General features: G+C 37.5%; 1 protein-coding gene across 1 annotated transcript; it reads right to left on the bottom strand.

Annotated features, from left to right (window-relative positions):
* Nucleotides 1–694: 694 nt before the first annotated feature.
* Nucleotides 695–13743, bottom strand: LOC105935960 (type I phosphatidylinositol 4,5-bisphosphate 4-phosphatase-B-like). Its single transcript, XM_012876594.3, is given in 9 exon segments — nt 695–3860; nt 4756–4846; nt 4964–5016; nt 5102–5213; nt 7171–7277; nt 8276–8457; nt 13458–13664; nt 13667–13706; nt 13708–13743. Coding segments are annotated over 9 exon segments (972 nt in total). The 3' UTR covers nt 695–3716.
* Nucleotides 13744–15752: the final 2009 nt, after the last annotated feature.

The raw sequence follows: 15752 nt of genomic DNA on the forward strand, positions 1-15752 counted from the left end.
TTTCAACAGAGCGTTTCTTAAATACATCCACAATAAGCTGACATTAAAAGGGTGTTTAGGTTTTAGTAAGTTTAAAATTTAACATACAACTTTAAACATCTTTCAGGAGTGAAATTCTGATGCTGTAAGTTTTCCTTTTGCTGCTTGTACAGCTGAATTTCCCCACTAAGGGACAATGAATGATATTTTCTATTAAATTCCAATTTCTTTTCCAAGCTTTGTAAGAAAAGCGGAGATTGATGGTACTTTTTTCCCTTCTTATCCATTTATTCATGTTTTTATGTATGTATTTATTGAACCATGAGTCCGGAATAAAGTTTATCTATCTATCTATCTATCTATCTATCTATTCCTTTTGTCTCAGCTTCCTGCTTTCCAACATCATGGGGTTTGTAGTTTTTTTTTAAACAGGATTCAAACGCCCAAATACCTCATCCCGGACTACAAAACTAATAGGGCGTGAAACAAAAACTAAATTGATGAAAAAAAGCAATGAATGAAAAAAAGAAAAAAGAAATGAATAAACGTAGAAATTTAGAATATAATTGTAAGTTCAGGCTATATGTGGAAAATTGACACCTAAAACTAAAATTCTTGTAGACTTGTGACTTTTTACGTGCCTAAAGCAACCCAGAAACCTGGCATCAGAAAAAAAAAAAGACCACAAAAAAAGAAAACCAGACACATTCGACTGTAGACTTGGTTAAAAGGTTTTACTTTGTTCAACAAAATACAAAATAAAACATCCATCCACCATAAACACAGTCAAGGAACCACACAGCAGTAGTACTTCAGTACAATGTAGTGCAACATGTCACAGTCAGCAGGTACGTATATTAATTACATGGGGGGGGGGGGGGGTATTTACACTTTCACAGAGAAATTAACCCTTATGTGCAAGATTTATTTAAATTCAGATTAAAATATTCCCAGAGAATTCTTCCAAGATGCCGACGACTTCAAAGATTTCTGCAGAACTCAAAAACCTATATCTGGATATTTGTTTAAAAATAAGATTTGCCAAAGTTTGTGATTTTTATTTTCACAGATAAACTAAACAAAAGGGGGAAAAAAAAGCAAAAAAACAAGTAAATCATATATGTTCCCTGTATTAGACAATTATGACGCTGACATGCTAATAAACACAAACATAGAATAATTAACTTACTTAAAGCCTCCAGGATCATTTACCCATAAACTAATCATCTGTTTCATCTTATTTACATATTAAATACACTGCGAATGAAACACGATATGTTTTTACACACTCTCCAAACCGAGCAAAGGCCTTTCATTGGTAACAAAACATGTACAAGAGGTTACTTAATGCCTTTGAACTCAGAGAATAAATCTAGTTTAATGGTTGCATTAAATAAACAACGCCTCTGAGATGAATGCTTCGTATTTTAGATCTCATGTTCATTTGGGCTCCGAGAGGTAAAATAGTTACTTGTTTTCCTGGAGACACGACACCAGCAGGAGGCGCTGGTGGGTACTAGTCATCTAAAACGCATTAAACCTTCATCCCTTAGTTTAAGTTGGACAAACAGTAGTTTGAGTTTTCTTAGAAGAGGTCACCTTATGAGACAATTTCAGTTTTTAGTCTTTAACCTAGAGCTAGATGGGAAATAGACGCAGCTCATCTCTGTCTGAAGCAGATAAGAAACCCACATTAATTGTTAATTAATTAGTTGGATCAGATTGAATTTCAGTTTTAGTTTTAGAGCCGTTTCCTTGCCGAGTGTCTTTTGTTTCTTAACTCTTGCAATAGCGTATATATAGTCTAATGAAGCATACAAGCATAGCATAAAAATATCAAAACATTCATTTATGAAAGGGAATAATTATCTGATGCAGATCCCAGGTTTATAAATTGTGTCGATGTGATTCAAACGTTAACGGGTATCAAATAAAACGACGTGTCACCTCCGTGTCAACGACCCCCCCAGCCTGTCTATTTAAAAACGCCACAGTTCAGCGAAATGTCCACAACTTCCTGGTTTCACTTCATTTTTCCCCTCATAATTCCCCAATAATCTGGCAAAACAAAAAACGCTGATGTTTAAACACAGAACGATGGGACCACTCGCTCTCAGAAGCAGTCCATGAGGGAGGAATCTTACTACCAGCAGTACTTTGTACCACAAAGCAGGGCTAAATGTCTCCGCGGTATCTTCAGGGGATCGGACGTGATCGACGCTGACCACTGAGAATTGAGAAGGTCATCTGCTCACGTTTACCAGCCGTTCATGTCATAAAATGTCTCGATGGGTTTAGATCCCAGCCAGAGGGCCAAGCTGTTAAACGTCGGAGCCCATTTCTCCCTAAAGATTGTGTAGATCGGATCTTTTACGGTCAAAACTCTGCTATGGATTAACCGGCCGACAGAAGTGTTTAAGTCTTTTAAGATCAACGTCCCTGTGAATGCCTGAAAAAACGATTTGACTTCACTGGAGGTGCAAAGCATGAAAAAGTGTTGTTTTATTGGTTTTAAAATCATTTTAGAAGATATAAGCAGTCGTACTTTGCCATTTTAACAGCACCGTAAGCTAAGAAAAATTCAGGAAAGAACATTTTTACATTATTTAGCAGTTTCGCCCCCCCCCCTATACACAAATTAAAACACTTCAAAGCCCTCTCCGTTTCCAATGCCATAAGGGTTCAACTTCAGAACCGGCGCTGGGCTGGGCCAAACGAAGGAGGAGGAGGAGCTGGAGACGGGCTCTTTGGGACCAAAGGACAACGAAAAGCTTCTGAGCACCACGATTAAAACTCCCGAGTTGCTTCCACGTCTTATCTTTTTCATTTAGGCCAAACACGAACAGGAAAATGTAACACTAGCGTTAAACAGATGTGACGGCACTGAAATACAGTTATATCGCCTGTGACGGGCAATATAACGAGCTATAATTCGGCTAAATCTATAAACCGTGACTTTCTAAATGCCGCTGGCTCTTTTCGTATCACCGTCTGGTCCTCATAGGTTTTAAATAGTAGCCAGAGGGTGAAGATGCTGGCTGGAACTGCCAGGTACATTTACAATTACAACTATTGTTTAAAACTGTCTTTATAGATCCGTTTTGTGATGTTAAGACATCTGTCAGGTGGGAGGATACGGAGATGAATACTGTGACCTGTGTAAAAAAAAAAAAAAACAGTCTCCCTGCGTTGTGATCTCACAAAGAAACGCATCAGAGGGAGAATCAAACGTATATATTTCAATATAAACGAGGACAATGCTCTGGCCTGGAGGTCCGGCTGTGAGAAAACAAAGAGAAACGTCACTTTTTGTTGTGGTTTCTAGCACTGGAGCCGCTTTGGTCCCAATGTGTGCATGTATGTGGAACTGAAAGGTTGGCCAACGAAGATGTGTTGATGAAAAGAGAATCTGCGACCGTAAGAAGCTCTACGACACCTGAGGTCACCTTGCTCAGGTGCTGGTCCTGCTTTGCAGCTCAGAATCCTCTTACTTTACTTTTTGAACTTAATGATGACAGAAAAAAAAAAATTGCTCGACAAGATCTCTGTATTGTTTTTGGACAACTAGCAGCTCTTTCGTTTCTTCAAATCAAGTATAGCCACAAGAAAGAAAAAAAAAAAAAAAGATTACCGGTAAGTTAAATTTTCCTTCTCTGTATGATTTTTGATCGTTTACCAGTTTTCTTGGGTTCTCATCATCTACTTGATCTCCTCCGTTTCAGCTCCTGCCTGTCTCTCTATGTGATGTTGGATATAGGGTCGCTGATCTTCAGACACCTCCAGTAAATGGTTCTTATCAAGGCGAACAGAGAGACCAGGATCAGCAGCACCCACGACGCGTAGATGCCTTTAGATTGCCGGGCGGGCTTCCATGTACCAACCTAAACAAAAACACACATTTGTTCACCTCCTTCCAGTTTTATTTCACACACGCAGGAGTTTCTGATAACCTTGACTTACTTACATTCAACGTATACCTTAAAAAGCAACCAGACAGGTCAACTCTGTCCTTATAAATGATAATTTCAGGGGAATTTAAGCATATGATGTAAATTAAATATAGTAAATTAAGTTCACAGTTGATAGCTGACCGGTGGCAGAGGATTACTGACTCGGTTCATCGTGGTGATGTTAGCATTTCTGACCAATGATTTCCTGTTTGCCGCTATTACAATAACATAATAACGTTAATGTAAGCAAACTTTCTAGCAATAGCAAATGTTCACAAATTAGTGTTTTAGCTAAAAACATTAGCATTCTGGAGTTACAGAGTACAAAAACCTCAATAAGCTGTGCAAAAAAGTTGTTTTTCAAGGGTCTTAAGCTCCAGCCCCAGTTACAAGCAGGGTGTAAGACACTAGAATGACTTTTAAAGAACACTTTTCCAGGCCTTTAAAAAAACCTCTGTATGCATGAGTGAATGTACAGCACGCAAAAATATGAAGAGATTATTGTTGGTGTGTAGAGAAGGATCAGGATTGTACGTGTGAGAGAAGAAAATTAATGTAAATGAACAATCCAACTTGTTTATTAAAAAAAAAAAAAAGTATTATTTTTTGCATTTATCAATTTGTAATACCACGTCTCTTCATTTAAAGAGCACATATTTATTTACAGAATATGCCATACCACATGTCCGTCTTTGTTAAATCGCATAAAACAAAGTATTTCAGTATGAAATCACGTATATACTTTTTGGACTATATCAGAAAGTTAGGGTCCGTTTTTAAACAAACTTGTAATTACCAGAAGAGTTTTACACAGTTACAGACTCACCAGAAGTCCGGTGGTGGATGCTGCCAACACAACAAAGAGCAGGAAGCACAGCCAGCTTCTCCTCCTCGGGTACCGCCGGCCGACTGAAGAACTGGTAAATAAAGAGAGAAAAGCCTTTTAATTAAAAACAAACTACTCTCATATCAAAATAAGAGAGGTTTGGATCAGTCCAGCCTTCACTGATACACAGAACTGCAGAAACGCTTACACTTTCCGGCAGTGCGGACATCGGGCCAAAGTCCGGTCAGAAATCTCTGTCCACTGGAAAAGTCAAATAAAATAAAATTTAAAGATGAATAAAATTGAAATAATCTGTGCTGCCAGTTGTAGCATTTTCCATATTTACCAGGAATGTGTTGGAGCAATGCCCACAGATGACCCTGAGCCCGACCGGTTGGTGCTGCGGTTCTGGACTGTCACTGCCGATGTGGACCGGTCCCAGGTTGATGATGCGTTTACTGCCCGAAAACATTAAACAACAACAAAAGTTTAGTTTAAAAAGGTTATGAGCTCAGGAGGTTTCTGTTTATCACTGCTTTTTGTTGAGTTAATGCCTGTTTCTGCAGATATACAGCCTTATTTAATAAATAAGATTATTAAAAAGTTAATTTACGGTACTTTTAGTAAAACCATCGCTAAGTGAAACACTTTATATAGATTAATAACATGGGTGATGTTTTCAAGCCTTTGTTTCTGTTAATCAATGACATTCTGCTTACAGCTAATGAAAACACAACATAAGGTTAGACCAGGGGTCTCAAAGGAACTCGAGGGTCAAAAGATCAACAATTTTTTTTAAATGGAAAAAAATTATGTTGATTTTTTACCTGCTCTACAAAATATGATCATTTTAAATAAATAAATTACACATTTTTGTAGGAAATTAATGTGTAAATCATTGTAGATCCAAAGGTAAAAAAAAAAGGGTTTTGCTAATTTGTCGTATTAAAAGATGAATGATTTTGAATGATTTGATTTGACTGATAATAATAAACTTTAATCTTTTTGTCTAGCAATACAAGAACAGTATTTGGGTCAGTTGTTCTTTGTAATTAGCCAATTTTAATGCACAACAGTCTGTTTTGAGTAGTTAAATGTCATTAGATTAATGTTACCGTGAAATTAAAGAGAATGTCAAACTGCTTATTAAAAGATGAATGTTGTAGGATTTAAACTTTTCTGTAATAATTTTGCCTCAATTAAAAACCAAAATCTTCCATCTGCATCAGCCCCATATGCCGGTGAACCAAATCTTTCTTGAAATGCAGTTGGAGGGGGGAGGGGGAGGGGGGGGGGCACCCAGAATCAGTACAGGGGCCACAAATGGCCCCCGGGCCGCACTTTGGCCATGCCTGGGTTAGACTATCATTTGAGACTAAAAAAAAAAAAAAACATGTTTAATACAGAACGGTGGTACTTTTATTCTGACAAACATTGCTGGAATCTGTTTTCTATTTTAGTGAATAGGACTTAGGCCGGTCACGATAACAAATGCTGCTGGACAATAAATCTTCCTAAAAATGATCGCGATAAACCACAATACCGTCGTTTATAGGCCTTTATCAATCAATATGGCAACATCATAATAACATAAGTATATCCTCTTGACATACAGACTGAGGTAGATTAAGCGTTCGGCCGCTGTCATTTGATTTAAATTCTAATAATCGCCACACAGCAGCGGCCGTCTTTGACACCAGTTCCATTTTATTTTCTACCAAGCATTTGATCATCTTCTTACCTGGGAATACGAGATTTCGCCCCTCCTACACTGAGCTAACTAGAAGGGAGAGGTGAGCAGACGCCGATGCAGCGTACTGAAACCTTTAGTTATCCCGTCTCATGGAGAGGAGGGGATAAAAAAAGCAAGCATGCCTACTTTATTATCGAGTTTATTTTAATTAATCATGTGATTAAAATAGGGCTGGACGATATAGAAAAAAAGCATATCACTAAAATAGAAATCATGTTGATTGATATCGATAATTATCAACAAATTCAAAACATATGTGCAGCCCTGAACATTTTATGCTGTTACTTAGCAACCTATTTTTAGATACAGGAACAAACACTGAATTGGACCTTCAACCCTTTATTCAACCAAGATTTTACCAAAACTGCAAGCCTTAAAAAAAAGAAGTAATCTCTGGACTCTGAAGGGGGCGGAGCTATCTGGGTCTGCGTTGTGATTGGTTGGGAGGATCTAATATAGAGAATGTAAATGGAAGGAAAACTGTAATTCTGTAGAACTTTCTATTGACCCTTTTTATTTTCTATTGAACCACACGTCTATCGATCGATATATATCTCTACTGAATTATCGTCCGGCCCTAGCTTAAAATGTATTGTGCCATTAATTGCTTTATTGACTATGGCGGCAGCCCTAACAGGACTTTATTGTCCCTCCAGCCTTACCAGTACGGCCTCGGACAGGCGATCCTCTGCGACGTGACTTTACAGATCAGCAGGCAGTTACACGGACAGCGGACGTACTTCTTTCCAACGGGGGCGTTCTTTATCGGCTGCAAACAGAAAACACGGGTAAACATGAGATAATTTAAATCCGGGCTTCCATTTTGACCACATCAGCAGAAACCCTGAAGGTCAAGCAAACCTCCATGGCACCAAAGGACTACGGGTCACATTAGGCTAAATCTACTGATAAAACTAAACCATACAGGGTTAAATAACAGACACTATAAATGTAGGCGCCTCATTGGGCGCAGGTTTGCACGTCGATGTCAACGCCATATTGTACGGGCAGAAAGTATAACGTCTATGTTTCCTGTATAGATAGTATTTAGATAGAAAGATATAGATGGAGCTTACACCGGTATAGAAGTGTATATATGTACACAACTGTAAAGAAAAAAAAAAATTTATATATATATATATATATATATATATATATATATATATCTATATATATATATATAATATAGATATATATATATATATTATATATATATATATATATATATATTAGTTAATATATTATAAACAACATGTGCACCTTTTTTAAGATTCTGGGATTACCACACGATTAGCAAATACTTTTTGGGGGAGTATTAAAGAGATAAAAGTACTAATAAGAAAAAAAGTCATAGGAGGATAAAGTAAAAAAAAAAAAAAAGTGGTGATATTATGAGAAAAACGTCATAATATGACAATTAAGGGGGAGCATTTCCAGAATAGTCACAGTTTGCAGAACTATTTTAGTCCTGGAGTAATAGGGCCAGGTTAGATTCTTATAATTATTTTCATTCTTTACAAGAATAAAGTCAGGAGAATGAAGCCTAAGGGATACGAAAATAAACACGAAAATATAACTATTACGAATATAATGTATATTCTGAGATTAAAGTTCCTCTGATACTGTTTAAGTGACTGAGTGACTGCAGATTTGCCACATTCAACATGGCGGACGCTCTGACGCATCTGCAGCATAGACAGACCCCGCCCAACGAGGCGTCTACGTATATAATGTCTATGGGGTTAAATCATCCTTTTTAAAACGTACCGTAGCTTCGTTGCAGATGCTGCACTTCACCACATGCTGATGCGTCTTGCCCTCCACAGAGATGGCGCTCTGACAGACCCGGCAGCTGATGATCGGCGCGCTGCTGCTGTCCGGGCTGCCCTGGGGCGAGTACGGAGGCGGAGCTTCATTGGGCGCCACAAAGCTGGGAAAGGGCACAATACCTAAAGACAGCCAGTCAACGAAGAAGTGATCAGTGTTTGTTTTATTTAATACAGGCATTTTTTTGTCTTTCAGTGCACACCCAGACCTGGCTGGGGAATGTAAATGAGTCGCTTTGAAAGGAACCGGACGGTCTACAAAGGCATCACAAGCAGCGGCATCAACATTAAACCAGTCACATTCCAGGCGGCTGTGGAAGTATGCAGCAGTCAGAAGCAGGAGCTCTGTGGCTGCATTATTAACGCCAATCAGTGGAGTTTATAGAGGCTACACCGAGGCTAGCTGCTCGTCTGGAATAATCACCCGGCACACACAGATGCCCTGTCATGCACAGTGTTGTAAAGAGTCCAACGTCTGCGTCCGGCTCTTTGCAAATCAGATTATTTACATAACCAGCACTGATCTGCTGCATGTGAACCGAGTTACATCCCAATCAGAACATTCCTTCAGCGCACGGACGACCACGCTGATTTTATTTAACAAGGCACACCATAAGCAATCAGGGGACAATATTTTCTTTGATTCCACTCACTAATTTTCACATCCCAGGTGGCAGACTAATGTTTTGCCGCAACCACTGCATCCCGCGCACGTCTTGATAGGTTTCATGTAGATTAAGCATAGAACATTAAGTTTGCTAGCTGACATCAGTAGTGCATTAGTTATTTTAGCATTTTAGCTCACGATAGCATATAACTGGTTGTTGTAGGGCTGGACCATATAGAAAAAAACTAAACATTTTGATAAAACAGAAATATTGATTGATATGGATAATTATCAGCAAATTAAAAACATTTTAAGAGCATCCCTTGGCCGTTTTATGCTGTTGCTTAGCAACCTATTTTTAGATAAAGAACACACAAACACTGAATTAAAATTCAACTCTTTATTCAACCAGCTTTTTACCAAAACTACAGGTTTAAAAAAGAACGTGTGCTCTCTGAACTCTTTGAAGGGGGCGGAGCTTGGTGACGGAGCGTTCCTGGATCTGCGTTGTGATTGGTTGGGAGGATGTAATGACTGTAATATTAACCTTCATGGCTTGAATGCATAAGGACGGAAAACTTTTATTCTATTTAACTTTTTATTGACCCTTTTTTCTATCATTGATATACGTCTATTGATTGATATATATTGTTATTGAGTTATCACCCAGCCCTAGGTTGTTAAGTACTTTAGTCAGCTCATCTTAGCTAACATGCTAATGCTATCATTATTACTGACGCTGCATTTTTAGACCGATGATATATAAGCTGCTATTAGCATAGTGAATAGAGTAAATGTAAGCTAACTTTATAGCATTAGCAAATGTGCATTAGCCTGATTAGCCTTTTAGCTAACCAAGCACATTAGCATTCTGAATGAATAGGATCACATTCTCAGGCTTTTCTCCAACAGATTTTCCTCTATTTACGATAAAAACTATTTTTACACATTACATAAAAAAGGTATTGTGTTTAGTACAACAAAACGTTTTCAGATATCTCTTATTTAAACCTTTTTTTTCCTAGTAGCGTAAAAAAAATTTCTTTGTATTCAGCAAAAAACAAAAAGGTCAATTTCACAGCAAACTGCATTCACAAACAAAGTTTTGCAGTTTTAGTGGCTGCAATAACACTGATTTAGGTCAGTAAACCATGACCGGCTCAGCTTTGTGTTTTACATCTCACATCCAGTTGTATATTTTACAACATGAACGGCCGTTCAGGTTACCAGAAGAACTGGCAACTTCGCCAAAACACAAGTGAGAGTGACAGAGGAAGTGCAAACACTGAAGTGGGTTTACAGACATAAGGAACAAAAGAACATGAGAAGAAACTACAGTTTTGAAGTATATATATATATATATATATATATATATATATATATATATATATATATATATATATATATATATATATATATATATATATATATATATATATATATATATATATTAGGGCTGGGCAAGTTAACGCGTTAATTTCGCGTTAACTCATTAGACTATTAACGGCGATATTTTCTTTAACGCGCGTTAACGCATGTTGGTCACATGCTTTTATTTTGTGAAGGTCTGTTGCTGCGGTGTAGGGGTTTGAATCAGAACAGTAGGTGGCGATAATGCGCCAATAACCTCGCTGTCAGCCCAGCCTCAGATTCAAAGAGGAAGAAAGGTGCTGGCCGGAAAAAAACACAGCTGACATGCGGAAGGCGGTGTTTCCCGCAGGTACCGCGAGCGAGCTTAGGCGGGGCGAGGCGGTGAGTTGGCGGCCGGAACAAGTTTTGTGCGGAGCGGAGCGGGGCGGGGGGGGGGTCTGCATCGACGCCGTCGGTGAAGTCGCTTCTCGTTTCAAAGTATCCATGTATTTTTGCCTGTTTTCCCCCTGCCATTCACTATATGCGCGCGAGAAAGCAACAACAAAAAACCGCGTGTCAACGTCAAATAAACGCAAGCATATCGAGTTAGCAAGCATTTCAGTTTAAAGTTCTTCCAGCATGGAATATGACAGAAACAAGTTAGTTGTAACCACTGCCAAGTTAAACTTTGGTATTGAACATAAAATGGTAATGCTGCTCCCTGCGGTTACCTCAGAAATTGCCTGTTTTTGGTAGATTTTTTCCCCATAAAGAGAATTCCCTGTCAGTGGCAATAAGCTTTAATTTATTATTATTGCTATTTTTTGTTTTACATGTTTAAGTTGAGCTTTACACTAAATATGTGTTACTGATAAGTGCTACAAATGTTACAACACTTTTGTTCATATGGCAGCAGAACATTAAAATAAAAGTGCTCTTTACACTACTTTTGAATTCATTCTTGGAGTTTGTAAATACAATGCGATTAATCGCGATTAATCAGTGCGATTAATCGCGATTAAATATTTTAATCGTTGCCCAGCCCTAATATATATATATATATATATATGAAGCATGTTATACATTATGAAATCTAAAGCGTAATTGAACTATTGTTTTGATTCTGTGATGGTGACTAAAGCTGATTAAACAAAAAGCACCTGCTGATTATTTATCATTTATTTATTTAACTGTTTTACTGAAACATCATTAGTTCAAGCTTGTCGTCAAACTGTTTTTAATGTTTGCTTTTAGTTTCCATTTTCCCCATGTTTTATCTTGTATAATTTTTCTACATTTTATTCCAACTTGCTTTTATTTTCCTATGTTTTAATCATGTAAAGCACTTTGCATTGTCTTTGTACTGAAATGTGCTATACAAATAAATTTGCCTTGCCTAGATGGTCACACACTATCCAGCAGAACTTCCCTTGCCTCACAGGTACAGTAATATATATATATATATATATATATATATATATATATATATATATATATATATATATATATATATATATATATAAAAAAAACTCTGCTCTTTATGGTGTTATTGGGATTTAACATTTAACGCTTGCTACTCGAAAACCACTAGTTTCCCTAGAAACACGGTCTCTATCCTGACTGGAATCCATTCATGTTTTTTTCTTGGAAACCAGTCAAGTGGGTGGTAGTGACCAGCAATACGTGGAGGAGGGGCAGAACTTTTGTTTCTCTTTCTGCCATACAAGCTGCAGAAAATAAATAAATAAATAAATAAATAGTCCGCTCAGGTTCTTTCCCTGGTGTCTTATTCAAATCACTTTAAAACGCAGGAAGAGTATGATGGAATATTTTAGTGGTTTTAAAACCGGAAGTGTTCTTAAAACCTCGGAGTTTCTAGATCTACACGCCTACCGTAAAATCCAATACTAAAACGCTCTGTTTATCAAATAAGTTGCTTATACATTTTACAAGATACTGCGAGAGGAACTGTATATGAGTATATTTTAAAACACAAATGTTTCACAAATACTTAAAATGAAACGTTTCCCATAAAATTATGTAATTACTTATTTCTAATACCTCAAAAGTAGTTATTCTTATGGCTTGACCAAACGATATAACATTTTAACAGTTCCATAAATCATAATATCAACCAATGATACTTTCATACACATATAGTAATTCTATAACACATAGCTATAGCAAACATCCACTAAATTAGTTACTTTTCAACAAGAACTATAGAATTAACTTAATTCTCTTAGTGAGAGATATGATATAGATTAATTACAAATAGATTTTTGTTATAAACCCTTTATTTCAGCTAATTATGATTATGTTTTGGTTTAATTCAATTCAGTTCAAAAATACTTTCTGCTTACAGCTAATAAAACTCAACATTTTAGATTAGAATATTACTTCGAACAAACAAACACATTTTTTAATACAGAAATATGGGCTTAATTAAAAGTATGTTCAACACCTGCTTAAAGGTTTTTACTTTCAAAGGACATTTTCTAATCAGACAAACAACACAATACACAGCAAAAAATACTGTTTTTATTTTCTATTTTATGTGTTCAGACTTTACAAGGAGGGGCAGAACTTTTGTTTCTCTTTCTGCCATACAAGCTGCAGAATAAATAAATAAACAGTCCGCTCATCTTCCTTCCCTGGTGCAGGAAGAGTATGATGGAATATTTTAGTGGTTTTAAAACCGGAAGTGTTCTTAAAACCTCGGAGTTTCTAGATCTACAGCCCTACCGTAAAATCCAATACTAAAACGCTCTGTTTATCAAATAAGTTTTTTTTTTATACATTTTACAAGATACTGCGAGAGGAACTGATAACTAGTGGCCTTAAACGTGGGATATGTAGTCATCATCATGATACACCTCTGACAGTGGAGCATGCAAGAAACAAGCAAACCTAACATCGGCTTTTTAAAACCACTGTCACTTTAGTTTAGCACTGTTAAAACGCAGAATAACTTTTACGGAGAAGAACGCCTGGTAATTTATTTATCCATGTGAAACCTTTGCTAGCTAAAAGCGGCTAAACTTGCCTGCATTAACATTTCTAAGCTAAACACATATGCGGAGGTTTCGTCAAGCATTTATCAGGCTTGTTTTTGTAGTTAACTAAAAAAACAAAAACAAAAAAAAACAAAGAAACGTGGACATACTTTGGGGATATCCACCCGAGCCTCCCTGCGGGAAGAAGCCGTTGCTCCCGTACTGCTGCTCGGACAGTAGCGGTGACCGCTCCTCGTCCGCCATGGCTGACCGCCGCGGACGCGAGCCTTCCGGGAGCGCCTGCTGGAAGGAGCTTCTGGGGGCGGCAGCGGACTCCTCTGGGCCTCGATGAAGACTCCCTGTCGGGGCTTTGAAACGAACCACCCCGAAGGTTCGCGTTCACATGACACGGCGAATATTCGCTCGCCGAATGCGGAAACGACTCCACGAAAACATTCGTCACATGACCGCGGCTGAGTCACGGCCGTGACGGAGGCGGAGCTCGACCAATGGAAAAGCCTCGCTGTGTAAATGGGCGGGTCCGAGAGCGCCTGAGTTTGCTGCGTTCACTTGATATTTGAATGTCGGATTTTCGGGTTTCCCAGGCAGAGAACTCAACAGAGAAAGGAACCCATACAAGGAGTGATGTTTCTCTTTATCGCTGTCATCGATTAACAGTACGACTACTTTATAAAGTATCTGTTTCAAGGTGTGTCGGTTTGTGTTCAATCAAATTAATCGCCTGCATGACAAACCGTTCCACCAATTGTGTTTATGAACATATTCGAGGTAACCGGAACGCAGCAGATCACCTCGCTTTATTTATTTGGGACACATTTTACCATTTTCATTAGCTACGCAATTTTAGATAACGTTGACATTTTGAGACATCTATTCCTACTTCTGCTAGGTTTAGGCCAGAAAAAATTCTGATGATTTTTTTTTAACTAAAAATAAGTATATTTTAAAACACAAATGTTTCACAAATATTTAAAATGAAACGTTTGCCATAAAATTATATAAAAGTAGTTATTCTTACTGCTTCACCAAACGATATAAAATTTTAACAGTTCCATAAATCATAATATCAACCAATGATACTTTCATACACATATAGTATTTCTATAACACATAGCTATAGCAAACATCCACTAAATTAGTTACTTTTCAACAAGCACTATAAAAGTAACTTAATTCTCTTAGTAAGAGATATGATATAGATTAATTACAAATAGATTTTTGTTATAAACCCTTTATTTCAGCTAATTCTGATTATGTTTTTGTTTAATTCAATTCAGTTCAAAAATACTTTCTGCTTACAGCAAATAAAACTCGACATTTTAGATTAGAATATTACTTCGAACAAACAAACACATTTTTAATACAGAAATATGGGCTTAATTAAAAGTATGTTTAACACCTGCTTAAAGGTTTTCACTTTCAGAGGACATTTTAAATCAGACAAACAACACAATACACAGCAAAAAAATAATGTTTTTATTTTCTATTTTGTGTGTTCAGACTTTACAGCAACACAGTGGTTGTACAGAACACGGTGCTACTGGTTTATTAATATCCAGCCTGTCAGAACTGCAAAAATATAGTTCATACCTGCATCTTTCATCCATCCATCCATCCATTTTCTTATTCTCTTTATCCCTCATGGGGTCGCGACTGGCAAGGGGTGCTGGTGCCTATCTCCAGCATTCACTGGGCGAGAGGGGGGGGTACACCCTGGACAGGTCGCCAGTCTGTCGCAGGGCAACACAGAGACAAACAGGACAAACAACCATCCACACACACACTCACACCTAAGGACAATTTTAGAGACACCAATTAACCTAACAGTCATGTTTTTGGACTGTGGGAGAAAGCCGGAGTACCTGCATCTTTCACTGCCTTATAAATGGTATACTGGACTATTCAGACACCAACTTTTTTTTGTTGGAATTCAAACTTCAGAACATTTTGGGAACTTGGAAAATCCAAGTTCAACATACTAACAAAACCCATCAGTAGACCTCATTCTAGTGATATAAACGTCCTTCAAAGTTGTAGTTTCAACATAAAAAACATAAAAACACCACTTCTAATTTGTTCAGAGCTACAACTGCTACATGTAATTGATTTTAGACACACTATTACAACTGTGTCTTGTATTAATGGGTTATCACAGCTTACAGGACCTGCCACAATGGATCTGACAGGCGGCCTTAAAAATGTCTCAGACTTTGCTTTAGCGACCATAATACAGTTGATTTTTCCAATCAGAAACCAGAATTTCCAGAGTTCTGACAGCAAATGGAACGCAACCCCAAAACCCGAATCTTGGAATTATGGCATAACAGACTTAGGTGTGTTCTAGTTTCAGGCTTGCAACCCAGTGAGATTTGTTAGCAGTTATAGTGTTAACTGGTATGAGCTGATAACCTTACAACAGTTTTCTCTCCATTTTATGTCTTTAA

Source organism: Fundulus heteroclitus, unplaced genomic scaffold (assembly GCF_011125445.2).
Source record: "Fundulus heteroclitus isolate FHET01 unplaced genomic scaffold, MU-UCD_Fhet_4.1 scaffold_130, whole genome shotgun sequence".
NCBI classification, from domain to species: domain Eukaryota; kingdom Metazoa; phylum Chordata; class Actinopteri; order Cyprinodontiformes; family Fundulidae; genus Fundulus; species Fundulus heteroclitus.